The sequence below is a fragment of the Mixophyes fleayi genome, chromosome 7, assembly GCF_038048845.1.
Source record: "Mixophyes fleayi isolate aMixFle1 chromosome 7, aMixFle1.hap1, whole genome shotgun sequence".
Lineage (NCBI taxonomy): Eukaryota > Metazoa > Chordata > Amphibia > Anura > Limnodynastidae > Mixophyes > Mixophyes fleayi.
Window position 1 is genome coordinate 6249182 of NC_134408.1, and position 23649 is coordinate 6272830.

The 23649-nt window shown below is 37.1% G+C and overlaps 1 protein-coding gene across 1 annotated transcript in view; it reads right to left on the reverse strand.

Annotated features, from left to right (window-relative positions):
- The window catches only part of LOC142097178 (transmembrane protease serine 9-like), an 87732-nt gene extending 74409 nt beyond the window's left edge, over positions 1 to 13323 (reverse strand). The window contains exons 1-2 of the mRNA XM_075178813.1: positions 13142 to 13323; positions 9825 to 10029 (exon numbers count right to left, since the gene is read on the reverse strand). Coding sequence (XP_075034914.1) covers positions 9825 to 10029; positions 13142 to 13220 — 284 coding nt within the window. The 5' untranslated portion in view covers positions 13221 to 13323. The remainder of the gene's footprint in view (positions 1 to 9824; positions 10030 to 13141) is intronic.
- Between the last annotated feature and the right edge of the window lie 10326 nt (positions 13324 to 23649).

Here is a 23649-nt window from a genome sequence, read left to right on the forward strand (position 1 = left end):
TATAACCGCAATGGAGGCTAAGCCCTCCCTGCCTTTAATACATAGAAGGGCCAATCACAGGGGCCCTGGCAACTGTGGGAGCGGAACTGAAAATGACTTCCCGGTCATCATGGAGACAGCCGGGACATGTACAGATGGGCAGAGCGAGTCTCGGCGTCTAGGGGCACCACCGTGGCTTGTAACAATATCTTCGCTTGTTCCAGGGTCTTCTGTGTGGTGGTGCTACTTGTCATGCAATCATTTGGTCTAGATAATGTATGTAAGCGCAAACACATTCATAGCTGACTATTATACAATCAATCTGTGTTGCAAATAAAGAGGCATTACTCAAGATGCATAAAATTAAGTTTTGCTGTTCTAAAATAGATTTGATTTAGTGCCTCTAAATAGATTTATTCTTCTTCTTCAGACTTACAAGTTAGTAAGTGTCAATTTTATACAGACAAATCTGTTGAAAGATCGATAGATAGATAGATAGATATGATATAGATAGATAGATAGATATGATATAGATAGATAGATAGATATGATATAGATAGATAGATAGATATGATATAGATAGATAGATAGATAGATAGATATGATATAGATAGATAGATATGATATAGATAGATAGATATGATATAGATAGATAGATATGATATAGATAGATAGACAAGACTAAATGGATGACTTCTGTTAGTACCATAACCTTATATTTGAAAATAATTGCTAATTAAGTCAAAAGTGTTTTGAAATATATTGTTTCATATTTTCACACACAAAAGAGAAATTCACATGGGACCACTTACTGTATATCAGACATAAAAGACTCACTGTATAAACATTTTGTTTTTTTGTTTACATGTATAACTTGAATCAGAAACATACAGTTACACAACATAATATCATGAGACTAATGTCACACTATGGGGGAAATCAATTGACAGCTTTACTCATGAGAATAACACGGCCGGCACACTATTACCGCTATTATGGTAATTTTAACGTGGATTTCTGCTTGCAAAAATCAGTGTTGAAATTACTGTACTAACGGTAATAGGACCGCACTATTACTGTAGTAACGGTATTAAGGCGCACTATTACTGTAATAAAGGTATTAAGGCGCACTATTACTGTAGCAACGGTATTAAAGCACACTATTACCGTAATAACGGCAATAGTGTGTGGGGAAAGTTATTCTCAATAGTAATCCTGCAAATTGAATTCTCCCCAATGTGTCAATTTGGTGAGTACTGAATCTGAACCTGAATATTATTATAATATGTAACGCTGTTGATTATTGATTATGAACATGCTTAATGATACACAATCTAACAGTGTTGTGAACTAACTAATTGTGTGGTGTGAAATGTGTGGTTATAACAGACTTAGGATGATGGTAACAAGAATCAGAGTCCTCACATCTTGACACAGGAGTTTGACATTTCCACCGCAAACTCTGGTTGGCTCAGGAATATTTGTCAGATTTGTGAACCTCATCTCTGGTATATTCGATTGTATCAATGTCTGGTAGGCTGTAGTAAGTGTGTACACTCCAGGGCGGTTTGGAAGGGCACATCCTTGTCTCCAACTCACAATGCCGACCTGGTACCATGCACCCTGCACGTTGCAAACCAAAGGTCCTCCAATGTCTCCCTAAGTAACAATAGAGAGGTATTGTGAACAACTATGAGGTCAACATTGCAACAAAATATTATCAATTATGTGCAAAATGTTACACTTTATTATCTCGCCCTAGTCAAAATAGCTGACACTGTTTCAATCCACTTTGAACATGGCACCAACATTCATCTAATGCTGCAACTCACCGCCTGTTACATATTTACAGAGTTATTATTAATAATGTCATTGATTTGCGATGGGGCACAGTGCTCCACCTGAGCATACAATCTGGTGAAAAGACAGAGCTGAATCAAGAGGAGCGAGTGTGGCTCAGAGAGACGATTGCGGCAGTTAGGGGTTACCACTCTGGCTAGTATAGGTGGTATTAGTTTAAGCTCTAATAAAGAGATAGGTTTCCACAAAGCATACACAGATTTAAGGGCAGGGGGAGAGTTTAATTGGACATGAAATGGAATTCCATAGGTGGGTAACGGGACAAAAGAAGTCTTGCTGGCAGGAATTAGAGGTAAGCATAGGGATAAAGGTGCTCATGGTATAGTAATTAATGTACAAACAATGAATCTATTGAATGAAAGCAGCATAAATAAATAAAGATAATCGGTTGAATGATCAATAGATGTATACTGCAGGCAGAATCCTCCGTCCTCATTTATAATCACGTCTGTGAAGAGTGAATATATATATATATATATATATATATATATATATAAACCCACTTATGGAATTCCCTCCCTCATACAATAGGACTTTCCTCTAGTCTTCAAATCTTCAAGCGGGCTCTGAAAACCCACCTTTTCAGACAAGCTTATATTATTCCTCAACCACCCTCTTATTCAACCGAGGTTGCCCTATTACCACCCTCTACACAGTTAACACAAGACAACAAACCTCTGACCAACATAGTTGTGTGACTGGACATACAGCCAACTAAATACTTTTTAGTCTTTGCATTCTAGCTAGAAAAATATTCAATATGATGTAGCACTTACGCTGTACATCAAACTCCCATTGTTCCATACATTGTAAGCTTGCGAGCAGGACCGTCTTACCTCTCTGTATTATCCAGTATTGTTTTATTACTGTTTGCTCCCAATTGTAAAGAGCTATGGAATCTGCTGGTGCTTTATAAATAAATATTGATGATGATGCTGAATTCATTTGGAGTGCTAACAGCCTCTTAGCCAATCACAAGCTGTTTCCCCCACTGGCCGCAATGTCATTGGTTGTTGTGTGTGACAGCATTCAAGTGGTGAATGCTTGTCTGACTCTGTTCAGCTCACAATTATTCTATGAAAGGTCTTGTATCAAGCAGTTTTTGTTGTCCATTACTGGATTCTGTTTTCATTTCCCATTGGATTGCAGTTAGAGATTTGGGGGTATATTTTACTAAACAGCTTGAAAAAGCTGATCATGGTTTTTTTTTTAAAAAAAAATAAAAAAATGATGGCAAAGCTAAGAATCGTCGGTTCATCGGAACCGATGCTTAGTAAACCCCCCTGGTGCTTACAACTTGGATAGACAAACTGTGAGTTTTGGGTGGACTTCTTCTTTATACAATGGCAAGTGCTGTACTGTTATCAATGAGTATTTGCTTTATTTCTTTCTAAACAAAATGTATGGTCAGAAATAAATACGAGGACAAGGCTGGGGATGTTTATAAGAACATTTATTACCAGTGTCAGCAAAAAGTAAAAATGGAAGTCAAATGAGAGCAAAGGACGTTACACATTAGGTGTGACCCATTTATAGCTAAAAAATGTTTTATAAAAACGTTGAGGATTATTCATATTTAGCAAAAGGAAATATTTTGTTGCAATATGTAAAGAATAGCTACACAGTGATAATGAAAATGTTTTTGTAAAATTTGTTTTTGACAAAAGCTCAATGAAGTTACAGCAATGTTGTGAGTTACCTGACATGAATCCTTTGTTCCATCTCGGTAACCGGAACATATCTTCTCTTCCTGGATAATGGTGGTGCTGGCGTTCACCTCAGAATCTATGTGATACATCACGTCACATGTAGCAGAATCAATTAATGGGGTCATCACTTTCTGGAGGGTCTGCGGGTACTGTAGGTTATCTGTGAAATGAGAGAAACTTACTGTAGAATTGAAGATCCAGACTATACAGCTTACATAGTTGATGAGGTTAAAAGGACACCAGTCCATCAAGTTCAACCTATTTTGGATCTCCTGCGATCCTGCACTTATATTTGAAATTAATGCAGAGTAAGCAACCGCCAATCTGTTTCAATTGTGAAAACCCCCCCAGACTCAATATTGCAGTCCTATTTTTACCCTATATCCACTACTATCCTTCATTTTAATTAACGGTCGTATCCCTGGATACATCTTTCCGCTAAAAATTTGTCTAACCCTTTCTTAAACATATCTATTGAATCTGCCATCATAACCTTCCCTAGCAATGAATTCCTTATCTTGACTGCCCTTACTGTAAAGAACCCCATCCTTTGCTGGTTGTGAAATTTCCTCTCTTCTAACCTTAGGGGATGACCAAGTGTCCTGTGTATGGTCCTTGGGGTAAAAAGTTCCCATGAAAGCTCTCTGTATTGACCCCTAATGTATTTGTACATAGTAATCATATCTCCCCTTAGACGCCTCTTTTCTAAAGTAAACATGCCTAAACTGGCTAACCTTTCCTCATAACTTAATGACTCCATACCCTTTATCAATTTTGTCGCCCTTCTCTGAACCCTTTCTAGTTCCAAATTATCTTTTTTATAGAGATAATAAAAAGTAATGATCATTTAGAGGAGGACTGGAAAGGACTGGTTAGATAATTGACACCTGAGCTTCTCTTGCATTATAGATTAAGGATGGGGTCTCCCAGAAGGTCCATCATTTCTACAACTCCTGAACTAGGCAGTTCACAATCACTACATATAGTAACAATATAGTTTTTTCCTGCATCATACTAGCTATTATACCAGCAACCACAACTCAGATTTCCACACCAAACTTAATAAAGGACATATGTACAACCAGAATTATTATTCAGAAGGTTACACTTGTCAATTCCTCATCCATTTGTTACAGCATTACTCCAAAGGTTTATATGTTCCTGCTTTCTCAAGAAAGTTTTCATTTTTGCAACTGGAAATCTTTAAAGATTAATAAGTGTTTCTGGACTTTTCCACTTAGATTAGAACCAAATGCTATTTTTTTAAATAATGGTCAAATAAATCAAACTCTTTACAGCTATGTTTACACATTGTAACTCTCAACACAAAGTGAAAATAATTGTGGAGGCAGATTGCTGGACTAAACTGGAACCAGAATAAAGGGCCGGACTGGAACTGGATTGCTGGACTAGACTGGAACCAGATTGCTGAACCGGACTAGGACTGGAATGCTGGACCGGGCTGGAAACTGAATGCAGAACCAGACTGGAACCGGAATGCTGGATTGGGCTGGAACAGGATTGCAGGCTGCACTGTCTGGACAGAAACTACTGAGTAGACTGCATACTACTAGAAACCAGGTTTGCATCTGAGGAATCAACATTTCACAGGCAACAGGTTAGGCTCCAGGAAGTCCTTTCATAGTGACTGCTATTCCCTGATTTGAGGCTGTGGTCAGCTGAGCTGAATCAGCACTCTGACTGGCTGACAAGGATAGGTGACTGAATCCAAGATGGTGGAGCACAGGCACTAGTTTTGGAGGGGAATTCTGGAGTGAAGACAGATTAGGCAGCGCCCTGCAGGAGGAACTGAGACCAGCAGAGCCTCTAGACTACAGAGACAGCTGAGAAAGACAATGGAGTGGTAAGTAACAGGACCTGAGAGCCTGATGCATGACATACATTTTACACCTGCTTATTTACCATGTTTTCCTTCTGCATACAGTGATGTTTGCTTCTGAAAAACCTGATAGGCATATGCCAAGTGTGTGTGTCAACCATACAGCTAGGAAATGGTATTATGGCGTTAGTTGTAAGATTGTTATAGTTTTAGTACATTACCAACAATTTATTTCATATTGTAATGCCCTCTTAATGTTGTTTTCAATCTACCAATCCCCAGGACTAAGAGTGATACACTGCCATAAAATAAAACATAAATCACCTCTGAATGATCACTCACCTCCAGAGGATGACGTTTTCCCCCAGCCGGTTACCCAGCATTCCATGCCACAGGGGAAGGTGACCGAGGCAGAGGGCAGACAGATTGGCATGATGTAGTTGGTGTAGATGACAGGGCTGATCAACTTTATCAGTGCAATGTCCCCTCTGCTTCCTGGTCCTGTATATAGACGGTGTGTAACAATTTTCTCAACATTAGCACTGGTCGTATGACTATCCGTCACAGACAGCTGGTATTTCCCCAGATACACAGAATAAGAATATGGGTTTTTAGAGCTGTGAAAAGCAGAGACAATATTTTATAACACAAGAAACAAAAAATATGGAAACACTATGTAGGATAACAGAGGGCATGCAATTGGGCCAATGGCATATAGGTTATGGAAAAATAAAATAAGGTTGTGTGCCCTGCAAGAGTTAATAATCCAAGGTTTGCTATTTACAGTTTGTCAGCCAATCTGAAGGAATTTTAGGGAGTGGCCTGAGCTGGGAAGGTTTTATAAGAATAAGGCTGGCTACATATATTTCACTGACGGTAAAGCAGGCCAATCAGCAGCCATAAATGATGCATTTGGATGGTGGTGGAATACTTTCCTCAAAAGGGAGGTTTATTGTTAGTAACACTCCCCCTTGGGGAGTTATTGAGCCCTGCTTTTACAGGTCTTAGCTAATGAACCATAAAAGGGAGGGTGAGGCTCCACTGCCTAGAGAACAATTTGTTTAAATGATACAATTTGGTGGTAATTGGTGGAAATCAGCAGGTAGCTGATTGGTCAATGCTTTTATTAACCACCACTTTAATTTATTTTCAATAAATTTTGCAACCTTTTTCTTTGCTAAACAAGTCTCACAAGTCTCACAAGTCTTTATTAGGTATGATCACACTTGCTAAGTACATTCATATAAAAGTTAATACAGGATCAAGCAATAGGTGACTTAAAAGCCATTTATATAAACATGTGAAAGGGATAAATAGTAACAGAGACTTTCAGCAGTTATACAATCTCAACTATTGCTGACTGGAGGCTGCCATGCTCCCTCCAGAAGTGGGCCATACTATGCTGTATATACTCAAAGAGAACCCTTGTACATGAAGGGCCTTAGTCATTAAAGAGAGTAAGGCAAAAAAAGGAGTAAGTTTGTTTCTGGACAAACCATGTTACAATGCAAGAGGTGCAAATTAGTTTATTATATTGCACATAAGTTAAATACTGGCTGTTTTTTCATGTAGCACACAAATACTTGATATCTTTATTTTTACAGAGAAATTTAAAGTTTATCTAGGACATGCCCTACCCCAACTATACATCTGTCCCCACATATTAAATATATCTCCCCCTGCAACATGGTTTTGTCCAAGTGCAAAGTTACTCCTTATTTTATGCTTTATTTTCCTTAATGAATTATGCCCTAAATGTCTGATGTGTTATGTTTGTTCTGAGATGTAATACAGATAGTCAAGGACAGTGATCATTTGATAGATGTTATTGCATTATTGTACAATAATAGAGAAAAGAGTTAATGATAAAGAGTGGCAGTGAATCTTTAAAACTAGCGATCAGTGCAATTGTGGTAACATTTGGCGTGACTTGGGTTCCGCAGTAGAATAGGGGATACAATATGATCTTTGATCCACTTTTGCACCTCTATCCCGCTCTGTATTTTGCATTTCAGTCTATGACTAGACCCGGGGATTTATTTATTTTATTTTATTCATTCTGATGTGTGGTGCAGATGGGTAGGTCTGAGAATGGTTAAGGCCTAATTCCACCAACAAAGTTTTGATTATAAGGTAAGATCACATTAGTGTCTGACTTAATGACTAAGCTCTGCAGAAATGCTAGTAATAAAGAACTCTATAATCTGAAAGGAGTAGTAACCAACCCCGTACATGTGAAAGATATGTGTCCATTAAGGGTTCTACACTGCAAAACATTTTTCTACTTGAGTCTGTAGTAGAGATGATCAGGCTCGGTTTTCCCGAAAACCAAACCCCCCTTCTCAAACATCGCCAATCCAAGCCGAGCCAAGCCTGTTCATTACTTTCCCAGTTCCTCAGATCTGAATCAAGGCAAAACATCATTGTTGCAACTTTGGATCTCGTGGGTTTTAAATTCCCAAAGTATCTCCCTCCCCAGAAGATCCAGCACCATTGCATAAACAGAAACAGGGGTAGCAGTGTTCTTGTCCCTCTCCAGTCTCCAGTGACATTGCTCAGTGCCATTGCTCACACAGAATCAGGTGTAGAAGTGTTCTAGTCATTCTCCAGTCTCCAGTGACATTGCTCAGTGCCATTGCTCATACAGAAACAGACGGGGTAGCAGCGTTCTTGTCACTGTCCATTCTCCAGTGACATTGCTCAGTGCCATTGCTCACACAGAAACAGGCGTAGAAGTGTTCTTGTCACTCTCCAGTCTCCAGTGCCATTGTTCATAGAGGAACAGGAAGGGTAGCAGTGTTCTTGTCACTGTCCATTCTCCAGTGCCATTATTCAGTGCCATTGCTCATACAGAAACAGACTGGGTAACAGTGTTCTTGTCACTGTCCATTCTCCAGTGACATTGCTCAGTGCCATTGCTGAAACAGAAACAAGGGTAGCAGTGTTCTTGTCACTCTCCAGTCTCCAGTGCCATTGTTCATACAGGAACAGGAGGGGTAGCAGTGTTCTTGTCACTGTCCATTCTCCAGTGCCATTATTCAGTGCCATTGCTCATACAGAAACAGACTGGGTAACAGTGTTCTTGTCACTGTCCATTCTCCAGTGACATTGCTCAGTGCCATTGCTGAAACAGAAACAAGGGTAGCAGTGTTCTTGTCACTCTCCAGTCTCCAGTGCCATTGTTCATACAGGAACAGGAGGGGTAGCAGTGTTCTTGTCACTCTCCAGTCTCCAGTGCCATTGTTCATACAGGAACAGGAGGGGTAGCAGTGTTCTTGTCACTGTCCATTCTCCAGTGACATTGCTCAGTGCCATTGCTCACACAGAAACAGACTGGGTAACAGTGTTCTTGTCACTGTCCATTCTCCAGTGACATTGCTCAGTGCCATTGCTGAAACAGAAACAAGGGTAGTAGTGTTCTTGTCACTCTCCAGTGCCATTGCTCATACAGAAACAAGAGGGGTAACAGTGTTCTTGTCACTTGACAAAAATTGACTGGAAATGACTGGAATTTAATGTTATTGAGGTTAATAATAATAATAATAATAATAATAATAATAATATAGCAACAAAAAAAGAAACAAATGATGTGATTTTAGCATATTTTAGCATTTTTTGGTTTGTTTGTTTTTTTAAAAATACAGGTCCAAAACCAAGACCAAAATACGTGAGGGTGGTTTTGCAAAAACCAAACACAGTGAACATCCCTAGTCTATAGAGGAGATCTCTAGACGTTTGAAGGAAACATCTCGGTATGTTAAAGAACTCCATGCAGTAATATTGTTTTTATAACAAAACCCCTTTTCCCCAATGAGTATAATTGTGGGAATTAAGCAGTAAGATCTGCACTTTTCATGGGGTTATCATAATCAGTGATGCCTGACTAATCCTGCTCAGCAGGCAGTGCTGGGGGAATTGTGGATCAGAGTGGGTCAGCTGTTAGAATGTGCTGAGAAAGTTGATTGGACAAGAACCTTGGCTCATTTAGGTATCTTCTACGACACGCTGACTGCATACCTGTAATGAATACTAATTATCCAGGCACTACAGCAGTTCCCCATAAGTCACAGTAAGGAGAGAGGACTCCATAAATGTTGGTGGTCCCATGAGCAGGTCCCGAGTGGTTTTATTGAAAGGAGAGGAACTTTAAAAAACATTACTGCTTGGAATTCTCCTTTAATATATACAGTGAAATTTGGAAAAGTGCTAGTAACGTTTCTTGAAGGGATTCTGTTCTCAGAATTTCTTGTTTTCAGTCTAATGCTAACACTTGTGTTATCTAGTCCATATCTTAAATTATTACATTGATATATCTTAAATCACTACTAAGTATGATAAATACAGACAAATACTGTTCAGTGTTCTGTGATCAGTAGTGTGAATGCTGAACAAAGTCCTACAAGAACAGAACACAAACACATAGTTACTATACTCACTAGCTGAAGCAATGAGCAGCAGTCAGCACCCACTGGTTGGATATCAGGGACCCCCCACAAATATGGGACCCACTATAGTGCAGACTGATCTGCCAGGGCCACTCCCCATCCACAGCATCTGTACCACCTGCTATCCGGCTGGAGACCCCTGGGGTGCCACATACTTGGGAGGCTGAAGTGGTGATGGGAGAGAAGGAAGAGGAGCCTGTAAAATAAGATATTAAAGAGATTATTCCTTGGAGGCAGTGAATACAAAGCAAGTTCTGTAGAAAGTGCAGATCGTTGTATGGGCCTTTATCTGCCAGCATCTTCTGTGCTCAGAGGAGGGCTAGCAAATTCTAGCCCGGGGGACAAGACTCGACTCAGGAGCCCATTAGGAAAATTAGGTAGTCCACTATGGAACCAGCCCGGGGGGCAAAAGCGCCCTTGACCCCCAGTCCAGCCTGCCCCTGTCTGTGCTCCAAGATTTGTCGTGGTTTTATTATGTTTATGTTTCAGACTGTCGAATGGGCCTCACTGGAGAGGCTAGCCTTAATTTAGGTGAGGTTACATATATAGCAAGGGCTAGTGGAGGTGAGCCAAACAATTTGGTGCAGTTTAAAACTTGTTGGATTTTGTCTGGATCTGGGGCCCAAATCAGCTATAGGATATACAAGCAGGAAAGTCACTCAGAGGTAAATGTTAATTCTGTTAATAAATAAAAAATAAATGACAATAAACAAACTGAATTTAATACATGTTTTTAAATATACTATCTTTTTAAGCAATGTTTTTTGTTTGAACAAATATTTTTACATTGATTTTGTGGATATAAAGGTTCAAAAATGTCCCAGGTTAATTAAGGTCAAATTTCCCAAAATCAATATAGCTACAGATTCCATTTCTTGTATAAAAGGCATCCAATTGTTTTTACAATTCTTTGTAAATGCTTTACAATTCTGTTAGTGAACTTTCTACCACTGCCTTGCAGCGTAATGACCTTTACTGCAAAGAACCCCTCCCTATGTTAATGGTGGAACAGTCTCTTATATTCACAATTGTTAACCCCTTGTCCTTTGTATGGTTCTTGGCAGTGGTTGAAGTGGAAATTTAGAAGTGGCGGTATGAAAAATGTGATGGGAATGTAAGTGAATGGAATTTGAAAGTTTTACCATGTAGGCAGCAGGAGAAGGGGTGTATGGCATACTTCCATATATAGTTTGTTTGACAAATCTTTGCATTGACCTTAAATATATATTTTTCTTTTTATTAGGTCACCTCTAAGACACTTTCCCACAAAAAAAAAGAAAAAATGTTTTTTTTTATATCTCACTCAGTAATTGTCTTTATTTCTGCGGTTGCCCACCTCCAAATTCTCTCTAATATCCCTCATTTGGTGACATGTCATCATCATCATTTATTTATCTAGCGCCACTAATTCCACAGTGCTGTACTGAGAACTCACTCACATCCGTCCCTGCCCCATTGGAGCTTACAGTCTAAATTCCTTAACACACACACACAGACACACACACACACAAACACACAGACTAGGGTCAATTTTGATAGCAGCCAATTAACCTACCAGTATGTTTTTGGAATGTGGGAGGAAACCGGAGCACCCGGAGGAAACCCTCGCAAACACAGGGAGAACATACAAACTCCACACAGATAAGGCCATGGTCGGGAATTGAATTCATGACCCCAGTTCTGTAAGGCAGAATCGCTAACCACTTAGCCACCATGCTGCCCAAAACAGTACCCCATATTCAAAATATATTCTAACTAATGACTTTTACAAAGCTATTAGTATGTTTGCATTAAATGCATTTATACCCCTATCTGATGCAGCTAAGGATTTTATTCACCTTGGCAGCTGCTGACTGACTCTGTGCAGCTTTATGTCATCTAGTATTCCCAAGTCCTTTCCCATCACGGTTGGACCCAATAGTTTTTTATTTAATGTGTTAGTAACATAAGTGCACCTGTAACACCATATCCCACACTCACTCAATACAAGGCTTGCTACTCAGGATATTTCTCTGTATTTCTTCCACTAATGTGAATACGGACTTTAAAATAACTACTCTTAGTTACCTTATCATTTACTGGTCTAATACTATAAGTTTTATTTTTCTTACTGTAAATTGATTTTTGATGTTCTTAATAGTTTTCATTTCTATTTTGTCTGCTGTGTCAGTATCTTTAACTATTAGTTTATGCTTTATTACCTTTCCAAACCCAGTGCCCATCCATAAGTTCCCTATCACCATCTTATATATAATGTATTATACTTGAACACACTTTCTGAAAATCCAATACCATACATATAACATACTATAATAAATTCATGGATTACAGACATAAGAATATATATCTATTCTGCAGAATAACAATGTATAATACATTAATCAATATAATTCATGCATATATGTGTACCAGAAAATATCATAGTATTAAGCCGTAGATACAAAAACAGTATGAAACAAAACATCTCTCCTCGCGGGAAACTATCAGATTGTGTCTATATGCGTTATTTACTATTATTATAATGTGGACTAAAAATGTAGTTTCATTCATAAAAGTGGTTTCCTGCCATTCAAGTAGCGACACAGAGACAGTACCATTCATAGAATTCAGTGTAATCAGAGACAATTGTCTGATAATGGTAGGTGTAAAACACACAAATATCACAAAAACGTCAAATATCCCACGTCTTGCTCCACTAAAAGGCAGAAGTACACCTGCAACCGTATATAAAACCAGAGCCCTGTCACATCAAACTTGTGTTCTTCGATAGATCCCTTAGTCATGACAAGACTTTGCAGCTAGGGACTAATATTAAAGAGTAAATTATGCTGTCCTATGAGATACCTGTCAAGTGTCACACAAGGCTGATCTGGAAGATTTTCTTCCTCTGGAACTGGGCTCATGAAGTCTTACGAGGGAGAGATGTTTGTATCACCCGCACATTAGGGGTATCTATTCTCAGGAAGAAAAACTGGCAATTTGGACTGAGATTATCCCCATCCTGGAATTGGTAACTTATACTCCAGCACAAGTGTTTGTGGATCGATATCTGATAAATGTTGGTTCTCCATAGGATACTCATATTGTGCTATGATCCATTTCATATAATCACACTGCTAATGTTTCATGAATGACAACATACTCATGCAAAGAAAACTAATATTAGCAACAATATTGGAAATTAGGTTTATGTAAAAACTATTCTGCAAAGCATCATGAAAACTATATTTGTTGCATGTTTAGTTCCATATCATAAAGTTCAACACAGTAATAAAGCAGAACAAGCAAGTGTTCAAGATTTTTCTTACCACTAAGCAGCAATATGGATAATGCAGCCAATAGTCCCCTTTCCATAGTCCATCTTCTTTTCCACAGCAGAGTGTTCATGTTCTTTCTGTTGTGTGTAATACTGAACCACAAAATTGATAATCTAATGTAATTATGTGACCAATATTTCCTGTTTAACAGTTATGATGATTCTACATAACGACAGTCGACCTATATATTCACTGGTTATATTTTAACTTGTGTTATTCTCATTGTCATTTACACGTCAGTTAGATTTGCTTTACTGTTGGCCTTTCCTAGGTTGTAAATATGATTTTTAACGTCATAAATCTGAATCTCTAGTCTCCATCACAGCAATCTGTCATTCCCCTGAGGTATGATGCAGCTATTGTAAAGGGCTGTGGAGAGAAGTGAAGTACAGAGAAGTGAAGAGAAGTGAAGCACCGGTCATAAAACTGCAGGTGAAGTTTCTCCACAGCCTACACAGTCCCCAGTATTTGTAATGCAAACGGTTGTTCAGTCTTTCATTTTGGGGAGCTAATTCTTACTGACGTTTGTCACATACTTTTCTATAATACTGGAGTGAGGGACACATTGTCTGTACCCTGCAGTCTCTTAGAATGCTCGTACCTGTCTCTTGGTCATAGGTAGGGGCCAGTTTTGGATTACCTTTACCATCCCTTGTCTGTGTTAACCTGTCCTTCCCACACATAGTGACCTAGGTATTATACTACTGATAACTCCATCTGTCTCTTGGCTCTGCCTCCTGGATCTTCCCCGACACCTGCTCTACTTGTTGCACTTAGTTGTTTCAGGTCTTACTAAAGTTGACTATGTCCTCTAAACAAGCCTTGGGGACAACAATGCCGAAGGTCAGACTGTCAACGTGTTCATCATGTGGACATTGTTAACATATCGACATTATGACTGTTGACAGTAGTGATGTTGACAGTCACAATGTCGACATAGAAAATGCAATGCCAGCGGCAGCCATAACTTTCCAGCATTACAGCCACCGGAACCGCTTATGTTCTTTACTAAAATGTGATAAACTGAGTGACTATCAAGGCTTTTAATATAATTGTAATATATAAGCTTCTATAATATAAATGCTTAGTGGCGTGTGTTAGTCTGTCTGTGTGTGTGTGTGTGTGCGTGTGTGTGTGGAAAAAATAAAACCAAGCTGCAGCGCCACCTGCTGGGCGGAGTTATACACTGACCTACTAAATTCTTAGTGTGTGTGTAGAAAAAAATTCAGAAAGGGCTGAAATTTGGTATACTAAGATGTTTTTAATTTGTTAATTTAATTTGTTAATTGTTAAAAGTGTTTATAAAGATTTTTAAAAAATATATATATATTTCTTGAAGGAGAAGTGACAGTTGGGGGTGGTTGGTGGTTGCCGGGGGTGACAGTGGGGAGTGGTTGGTGGTTGAGGCCTGGGCTATGGCCCAAATGCATGACAAGAACCTTTTTAACACCTTAAGTAGCTTGATTTGACTAGAATGCATGAGTATCATGCACGGGTTAACTTGTTTAATATAACCTTTTAATAAATACTATGTAATTATACTTCTGATATATTCTGCATGCCACAATCACATTCTAACAATTAAATGCTGTTCTCGCTGTTACATGTAATAAAATATTTAAATATGTATTTTACTCACTTTTACAATAGAGGAGAATTCTGTACATTTCAGTTGTGTGTTTTTTTATAAGACCTTCATGCTAAGCAAAGTCCACACCTATTAAAACATTTTCACCTGATCAACCCACCTTAGTAAATGCAGTTCTTACTGTTAAATGTCATAAAATATTTAAATACATATTTATTTCATTTTACAGCAGGGAATTCTGTTTATTTTACTTCTGTGTTTTCACAAGACTTTCATGTTAATCAAAGTCCAAAGCTCTAAAAGTATTTTCACCTGATCAAGCCACTTTTATAAGTAATGAGTATAGCACACCACACTGGTTTATTTTTAAAGTTGCCTCCGTTGCTGTAAAAGTAGTTGAGTTGCACATGGATAATATTTTCAAAGATAGATTTTTAGTTAATAGATTCCAATATTTCATGACTATTCTCTCTATGCCCCAGTATTGTCTTTTATATTGTGTGATAAATGCTTATTCCATTCTTTGTTTAGTAGTCTTTTTTTCAGTCGATGATTAGTAAATAATTTATATATATATATATGCCGTTGGCCTCTTTGACAGCTTTGTCCACAATTTCAGACTGATAGCCTTAGTTAGTAAATTGTTTTTGGCTTGTGTGGAGAAAATAATCTATATCTGTACAGTTCCTCCTAATCCTTTTTAGTTAACTACTAGGTATATTGTTGATCAAATTTAAATACTGATTGCTGGTCGCCTGTATAAATGTGTTGAATTTATATAGTATTATATATTTTCTGAAATTCAATATATATATATTTGAAGGTTAATTGAATGCCAAATTAATTATTATTTTGATATGAGCAAAGTTGGTCAAGAATTTCTTCACTTCTATTTCAGATAAAAATAATTTTAGAGATATAGTGGACCCAGGACACCAAGCTCTCCAGATGAAAAAGTCTTGTCAGTGGCCCATAAACATATTGGCATAATTCAGGGCAAACCTGGTTCCCATTACAGTTTAATTTTTTTGTATGTAGAAATAGTTCCAGAAATAGTTGTCATTTAGTAAGAAGTCAATACTCTCCAGTAGGAATAATTTCAGTTCCTCTGTATAATGACCCTGGTCTTAATAGTATTTAACTGCCCTTAATCCTTAACTGATGGTCAATAATGCAGTAAAAGTAACTGACATCAGCTGTAAATCTCCTGTCAAATTATATTATTTAGTTTGTTTGCAATATAAATGATATATGCTCTAACTTGTTATCTCCGCCTCCTCAGTCCCAGGGCTGCAAATGATGATTAATGTAATGAAAAAGATTTGCTGTTACTGAATTTCTACCAGCTAGGATGGGTCTGCCTACTGGATCCTTTAAACTTGTATGTGCTTTCAGTACAATAAGCAATATGAGAACTATTTGATTTTGAATAATGAAGTATTTCCTCTCTTTTGCATTAATGACTCTTTGTGTATGACAACATCATCATCATCAGCTATTTATATAGCGCCACTAATTCCGTAGCGATGTACAGAGAGCTCATTCACATCAGTCCCTGCCCCATTGAGCTTTCAGTCTAAATTCCCTAACACACACACACACACACAAAGACAGACAGAGAGAGAAAGACTAAGGTCAATTTAATAGCAGACAATTAACCTAATAGTAGGTTTTTGGAATGTGGGAGGAAACCAACACAAACACGGAGAATCAAACTCATGACCTCAGTGCTGTGAGGCAGAAGTGCTAACCACTAAGCCACCGTGCTGCCCATATATTCTTTATATTAGAGATTAACTTCTTTTTAATACCATCAATGGGATTTGTTTTAAATAATCCCAGTTTGTCATTCAACTATGTCAACACCTCATTACTGCAATCCTCAATGTTCATGATCACAATACACCCCCCTCCCCCGCTTTATGATGATGCTTTTATTAATATTAATGACTTCAAAGCAGTTTTCTCTTTGCAGTTGAGTTTGGAGGAGTGTCCCCGTCTAATTTGTCTGTTTTCTAAATCATCTCATACAAATTTCCCAAATGTTTCAATATAGCCCACTGTTACGAGCAGGATTCGATATGAACTTATTGTAAATATTTCAATATTATTTTCTTTAACGTTTCCACCTGTTTTTCTTGAGAGGCAAAGACTGTTTTAAAGATATTTTGCTCAAACATTTCTATATATATCAGTAAAAGTGTCAAAATGGTTCAAACCTCTTAAGAAGATATTACTATTTTTCTCTTTCTACCCCCTCTCTTACTTATCTTCTTCACCGGATTTATACTTTATCTTATTCTTCTGTTGAATTTGTGGGGAAAGGAAGATAGAATAAAGGTCTTGATCTTCCTCCACCCTATATCGTTTGAAGGTGGGAAGCCTAATATACGTATCTCTGCATTGCTCTTTTCAGACTTCTCCAATTTACGTGGGACTTGTCTCCAATTTTCATTAGTACATTCTCCCCTATCCCTCCGCTAATGGAAAATATGAGTATTCTTTTTTTTCTCCATTCCTCCCCCTTTCTTATAATTGCAGGCCATGTTATTTTCTTATTTTCTTGTTTTGATAACTCACTTTCCTCTATTGTGTTATTCTTACTGGTTTTTCATATTTAGTTGTAGAATTCCTATTGGAACAAGCACACAGAAAATACCCCCAGCACACTGCTATAACCAGCAATAGACCTGCCATTTCTACTGTAGATAAAAATACAAAATTCTTAGTTGTACACAGTTGCAAATGTACGTTAAAGCCACTCGCCAATCCACGGCGCTTTTGCTAATAGGGTGGTCCTAACTCTAAACAGTGAGAGTCCCATATATTTGGGCCATACATATGTGTTTTTAAATTGAGAGCTAACTTACCAAAGAGGTACCCCAGAAGCCTCCAAACAGCAGTTCAGCACCAGTACCCCCTCTCAGCTACTGACACCAACATGCCTCTCAGACAAATACAGAAGTGGAAGTTGCCCAATCAATTTATAGGCTCACAGCAGGTGCTTGAAAGGATGGGGATATCCTGAAAGGAACAAACGTGCAGCAGTGTGCTGGGGGAATGTTCTGTGTGTTTGTTCCTTTTAGGATAGCCCCACCCTTTCAAGCACCTGATGTGAGCCTATAAATTGATTGAACAACTTCCACTTCTGTAGTAGAATTCTTATTGGGCCTGTTCTCTTTGTAACGCAGATATTAGTGGAAAAATCGGAATATTTAAACTCTACCCAGTATGATCACAGATGTCCTTGGTAGACTTTGGAAGAAGGAATTTTGCCATGACTGATACACTTTGGAGGCTATCTGCTAAAGACAAGAGACACTTACTGCTCTCATAGACACCTTATTATTTATATATGTCTTCAAAAAACTGTATTAAGACATGTAAATGTGTTATATATTTTCATTTTTATTACTGTATTATTCATATTTTATTTTGAAGAATTTTAAAGATCAGGGACACATTATTTCCTAATATAATAATAATAATAATAATAATAATAATAATAAAAATAATAACAACAACATTTCTCATTGTTAAGTAACAGTGAATTGCAGTTTCTCTTTCTCTGTTTCTCTAAATTCTGCAACGTAATGACTTCCTATCTGTTGGTAGAAGGACGAGGTAGGATCTTTAGTGAGGATGATGATAACACGTTTCTATAAAACAGCTCTCTTTGTATTACCTTGTACACACAGCACAGATCTACAAAAATCAAACACCATGGCAGCTAAAAGTATTCAGAATGGTCAATATTAAACCATCAATGAAGTCAGAGCGTGGGAACCTCCCACTGTAACAATAGAACATTATTTCTATTAGTTAGACCGCACAAGGCTTATTCTCGACTCTGTGTTGAGAATGAGTGTTTGGCATTGTATGAGGGTTTTTTTTATTTTTAGCCCATGAATTGGTAAATGGGATAAAAGAAGAGTATCACAGATGTCCCCTTGCCCCCCAGCCCAGCCTGCCCCTGCCAGAGAGTGCTGGCATGCTCTAGCAGCCACAGGTATGCTGGAAGTTGTAGTACTACAAGCACCAACATACCAATTCAGGTATTTCTGGGAGCTGTAATTTACCATGTAAAATTGCTTTAATTTACATTTTTTGCTCCCTTGATTTTGCTGATAGCAGCCTAGGCTAATAGTGCAAGTGCTAAGTGACTGTGATGACGGCTGTATATGCCTGCTAGAACATGTGTTTGTTAGGCATTAAGATCATCCTGATATATATGTAAAAAATATATATAAAAAATATATATATTTTTATTAATGATTATAGTATTAAGAGATGTTAATGTATTAAATATATTTTGTCCCATGTGTTCTGATAGGACTTTATATTGCACATATGCATTGTGTGTGTTCTGCCTGCATACAGCAAGTACCGTATAGCTAGAGCGCACTTATAACCGTGTTTAATTGGAAACGTTTCTTCAGATGCACTTGTACTTGACTACGGTGTATGTGTGAGCAACTTCTGTCCAGGTGTGAAAAACACACGTTACGTTCCTTGATGAATCGGGCTCCTAGCATCTAATTTATCAAACCTCCAAACCCATGCTGTGCCCTATATAACACAATCACCCTTAATCTAATTTTTTAACATATAAATAAAATAATGAATAGGGGAATCACTGGCACATTAGAGTGATATTAGCCAGACTTCAATAATCTCCACACTGTGCAGCCACTAAATGTGAATATAACCCCACAAATAGCTGAACAAAGAGAAAACAGAGGAGACCAGACAGTGAGAGGATAGGGGAGGGATGGACAACAATACAAATATACCACACTCTCAATATATACAACTTCATATCAAATTTATTACATCATATATAATACAGAAAATTAGAGAAATCAGAGAATTTGTGCTAAGATTCCATTGGTACAAGTCAAAACATAAACACCAGTTCCTTGGAAGATAGACACTAAAGTACAAATTATTAGCCAAATAATAGATTTAAGTCCACTAATAAAAAATAGCCAGATGTCATAAAGTTTTCAGAGACATATAGCAGCAGTCAGTATGCTGATTAACATGCAGTGCCTTTAAGTGGACACCAGGGAGCAGTGTAGACCATAGAAAAGGCTTCAAATATGTAGAGAAATTATTCAGAGTGACCAGCTGATCTTAGGTGAAACCAGGACTTCAACGTAGTGTGGTTATAATGACCATCCCTGTAAGGAACGGCATATATCTGTCATCTTGAGTTTAGTAGAACTTTGTTGTAAACTCCAAATGATGGTGAATTTACACTGCTTTAATGCTAAACAGCACTATCAACTGGCACCCAGTAAAGTAAATACAAAAGATGTTTATAGTTGATGTTTAAAGATCGAAGTTCAAATGTAGCCAATCACTGGACATGTCAAACTTGTGTCATATCATTGATTCTCACACTAATTAAGGGGACAAGTGGTATAGTAAAAACACATCAATGTAGTTCAATAATTACTAAAAAAAAATGCATATCAGCTAACACCCGAAGGCAGAACAAAGATCTTTGCAAGAATACATAATATAATAAATGTACTAAAAAATAAATAAAATGGTAATTTTTATGTAGATGGAAGCCTAGATGAACAAAGTACAAATATATGGTACCCAAGCATAGGACTCCATTGTATCTGCTAACAAGCTCCATATGCTTAGCTTTTCATGACAGCAGCTACATTGAAGTCCTGGCTCTCCTGGTCCTCAGGATGGTCTGCATACTGTGAAATGTATTTGGCAATCCTAGGCTATCACTCCTTCAATATATGATATACATGTGTGGATCAGGTTTTTATTCAATCCCCTATTTTGTTGCAGTTTCTGAGTTTATTCCAAGTCATCAAACTTTTGCAGCTTATTTTTATTTTCAACACTGAATGGTCTTTGTCCTTCCTACTGGACTTACAGTAGCTGGAAATCTGTTTTCATAGTAACACATTATAAATCCTTTGACCTGAGTTGAGTAAAAGTGACCTAAAAAGTTAGTTGAAAATCAAATTATAGAAACATTATACAATCTGAAATTTCAGATGTATGCCAAATGTAAGTTGAGTTAGAGTAACACATTTTTTTTTATCTTACTCCAAAATCAAAACACCACAAGATTAAATAAAGTCTCAAATGTCCAAAGTATATTTAGTTATTTTGATTTTTCGTAAAAGAAAAATAAAAAATGTAATTTTATTATTGATTTGCGCAATGCATTTATACTTTGCCTGTGTCTGATCCTAATCAGAAAAAAACCCAACGTACCGGAACTGCAGTCATCCTTTGATAGACTAAATAATAATTACATGGGTAGGGTACGGTTTAACGGTGCGGAAAATTCTGACACCTACAGTAAAAATCCAAATGTGTAATAAAACGATTTGCATTTAACTAAACACCTCCAAAACGATGGTCTACATGTCCGATCACAGCACCATACACAAATGTCCGGCACCAAACTTTGATGTAATTGCGAACTGAATAAATCTTAATTTAACTTGCGTGCAGGTTGCATCCAAACAGGAATCAGCCCTAGAATGTACAGTATATAGAAAAATTACCATATACAATTATTGTGGTCACTTTTTATCATTACAATGTTGCTCCCTTCTGTAGTAATACTGATGGACATTACTGGATATGAACATTGTCCAAATGCCAGTGTGAACTAATTAAGAAAATCAACACAAAATAAAGCGCTCTTGAAACTTTCCCTTAAAAAACAGTACATAAATAATAAATTAACACAATCTCCATAAAGATATATAGAATCTCCAGAACCTTATTTAATAAGCAGTAAAAAAAAATCTAAAAACATAAGAAATAGTAAATATATAAATTCATCAATAATAATATAATATGAAGAGAAGTCAAGGATCAGGGCATTCCCATAATATGAAATAAACACTTCTCGTCTGGATATCAATAATCCTTCCAATACACAGGAAATATTAATTCTTTCCTGGAAAAGATAGCGAATCAGTTCATACTAAAGACAAATGTTAATTCGATAGAAAAGTCCAAAATAGAAGTTAAAAACTCATTCATGAGATAAATAAGACGCTGAAACCCCCGGTCTCATCTCATGACATCTGTAAGGTCTGTGATATCTTTACCCAGAATCTGGGCATAAAATAGAAATCTTGCAATCATTCGCTTGACATTCACGATACCTTAGACGGAGTTTGCACTGATAATCCTCCGTTCCTGAAAGAATCATCGCCACAGCTAGACTTCTCCTGTTACCTGTATTATACAGGCAAAGCCCTAGGCGGGCAAATAAATAGAAAGCAGAAATGTCCAGAAAACTGCTGCCAATACCGATCCTGTATATGGATAATACCAGAACGATCCTAAGAAGTAACATGAAGCTTCCTCCACTGCCAACTCCTGAAGTGTTTCATTCCTCTTAGGGAACTTTCACAAAGCAGGTTTTAAAAGTGAAATAAATTTGTAGGTGTGAAATAAGTGACAAAGATAAGCAGCACAAACATTATTTCTGATAAAGATTCCACATTGCTCTAACATTCTGGTATAAAAGTAATACATTGTTTGTTATAAAACATTGACATCCAATATCTACTACTGAGCTGTCTCACAAACAAAAAAACTATACATTCCATCTGTCTTTTTCCTATAAAATTATATAGTGCATAAAATAATTATATAATATCAGGTGATATTGCAAAATTGTGGATAGTGTTTAGTCAACAACTGAAATAAATTTTTTAATACAGATATTAAGAACCAAGTCTACATGTAGCTGCAGGGCCTTAATTGCTTGTGATCATATGAGATTTAATAATCAATTTCAATGCAGTGATCAGACTTCAACAGTAAATCTAATAATATAGAAAGTATTTTCACTTATCATATAACTGCATTCCTATTGGTTAGAAATAATAACATTGTCTACACAATTGATGATGAATCATTTACTGACCGTGGGAAAATATATTTGGCTTTATAAAAAAGATATATTTTGTCACTTGACAAAATATGTGTTGCTAATTGCTTAGAACATTTTCTGTGCACACATACACAAAAAAAAGTTTAAGAAACAGAAAACATAAATCATGTTGTTATATAATTACATTTTATAATACAAATCAATGTGGTACTATCAGGTAAATAATTAGCATTGCAAAATTGATTTTCTGTCACACATTATTTCGAAAGTATAATATCTATTTTGCAACACACAACATTGATTTTGTGGCATAAAGAAATTTTAACTACACAACATTACCTCGTAATACATATTGTATTATGTAATAACATAAACATCATTCGTAACTCTTAAGAAGTAGAATAAATCTTTTTGCGACACTAAATCAATCCAATTTTAGAACAGCAAAGCTTAATTTTGTGTATCTGCAGTGATGTTTCTGATCTGTTTGGTTTTTTATAATAGATTTATTTTATGGTACAATAATGAACTATGTATTTGATCTTAAATACTATCTCTAGACAAAATGATTGCATGGCAAATAGCACCCCCACACAGGAGACCCTGGAACAAGTGAAGATATGGGGAAGAGGTACATAACTGACGTGGGGGGAAGCAGGTAAAGGTTTAATATGTAGATGTATTATTTAGGTTTAAGGAGTAAGATTGTGTTGAGGAAAGTAATGGGAGAGATTAGGTTCATAGTGGAACTATGTGTAGTTGGATAGGGAGGAGTGGTCTCAGACAGTAGTTTTAAAAGTCATATAATCTCCCACCCTCCAGCCAAAGGGTCTTGGTGTATGTGGGTTACTCTTTTGTTGTTTAGGGAGCCCAGTGGTATGGAAAAGGTACTGACAAGGGAAGGTCCCAAAGGGTATAATGACATTGTGTGTAGCTGACAAAACAGGTAGACATATAGGAGCTGAAGAGCAGTTAATGTAGGTAGTTAAACACCAGGGCACCCAAATGCTTGGG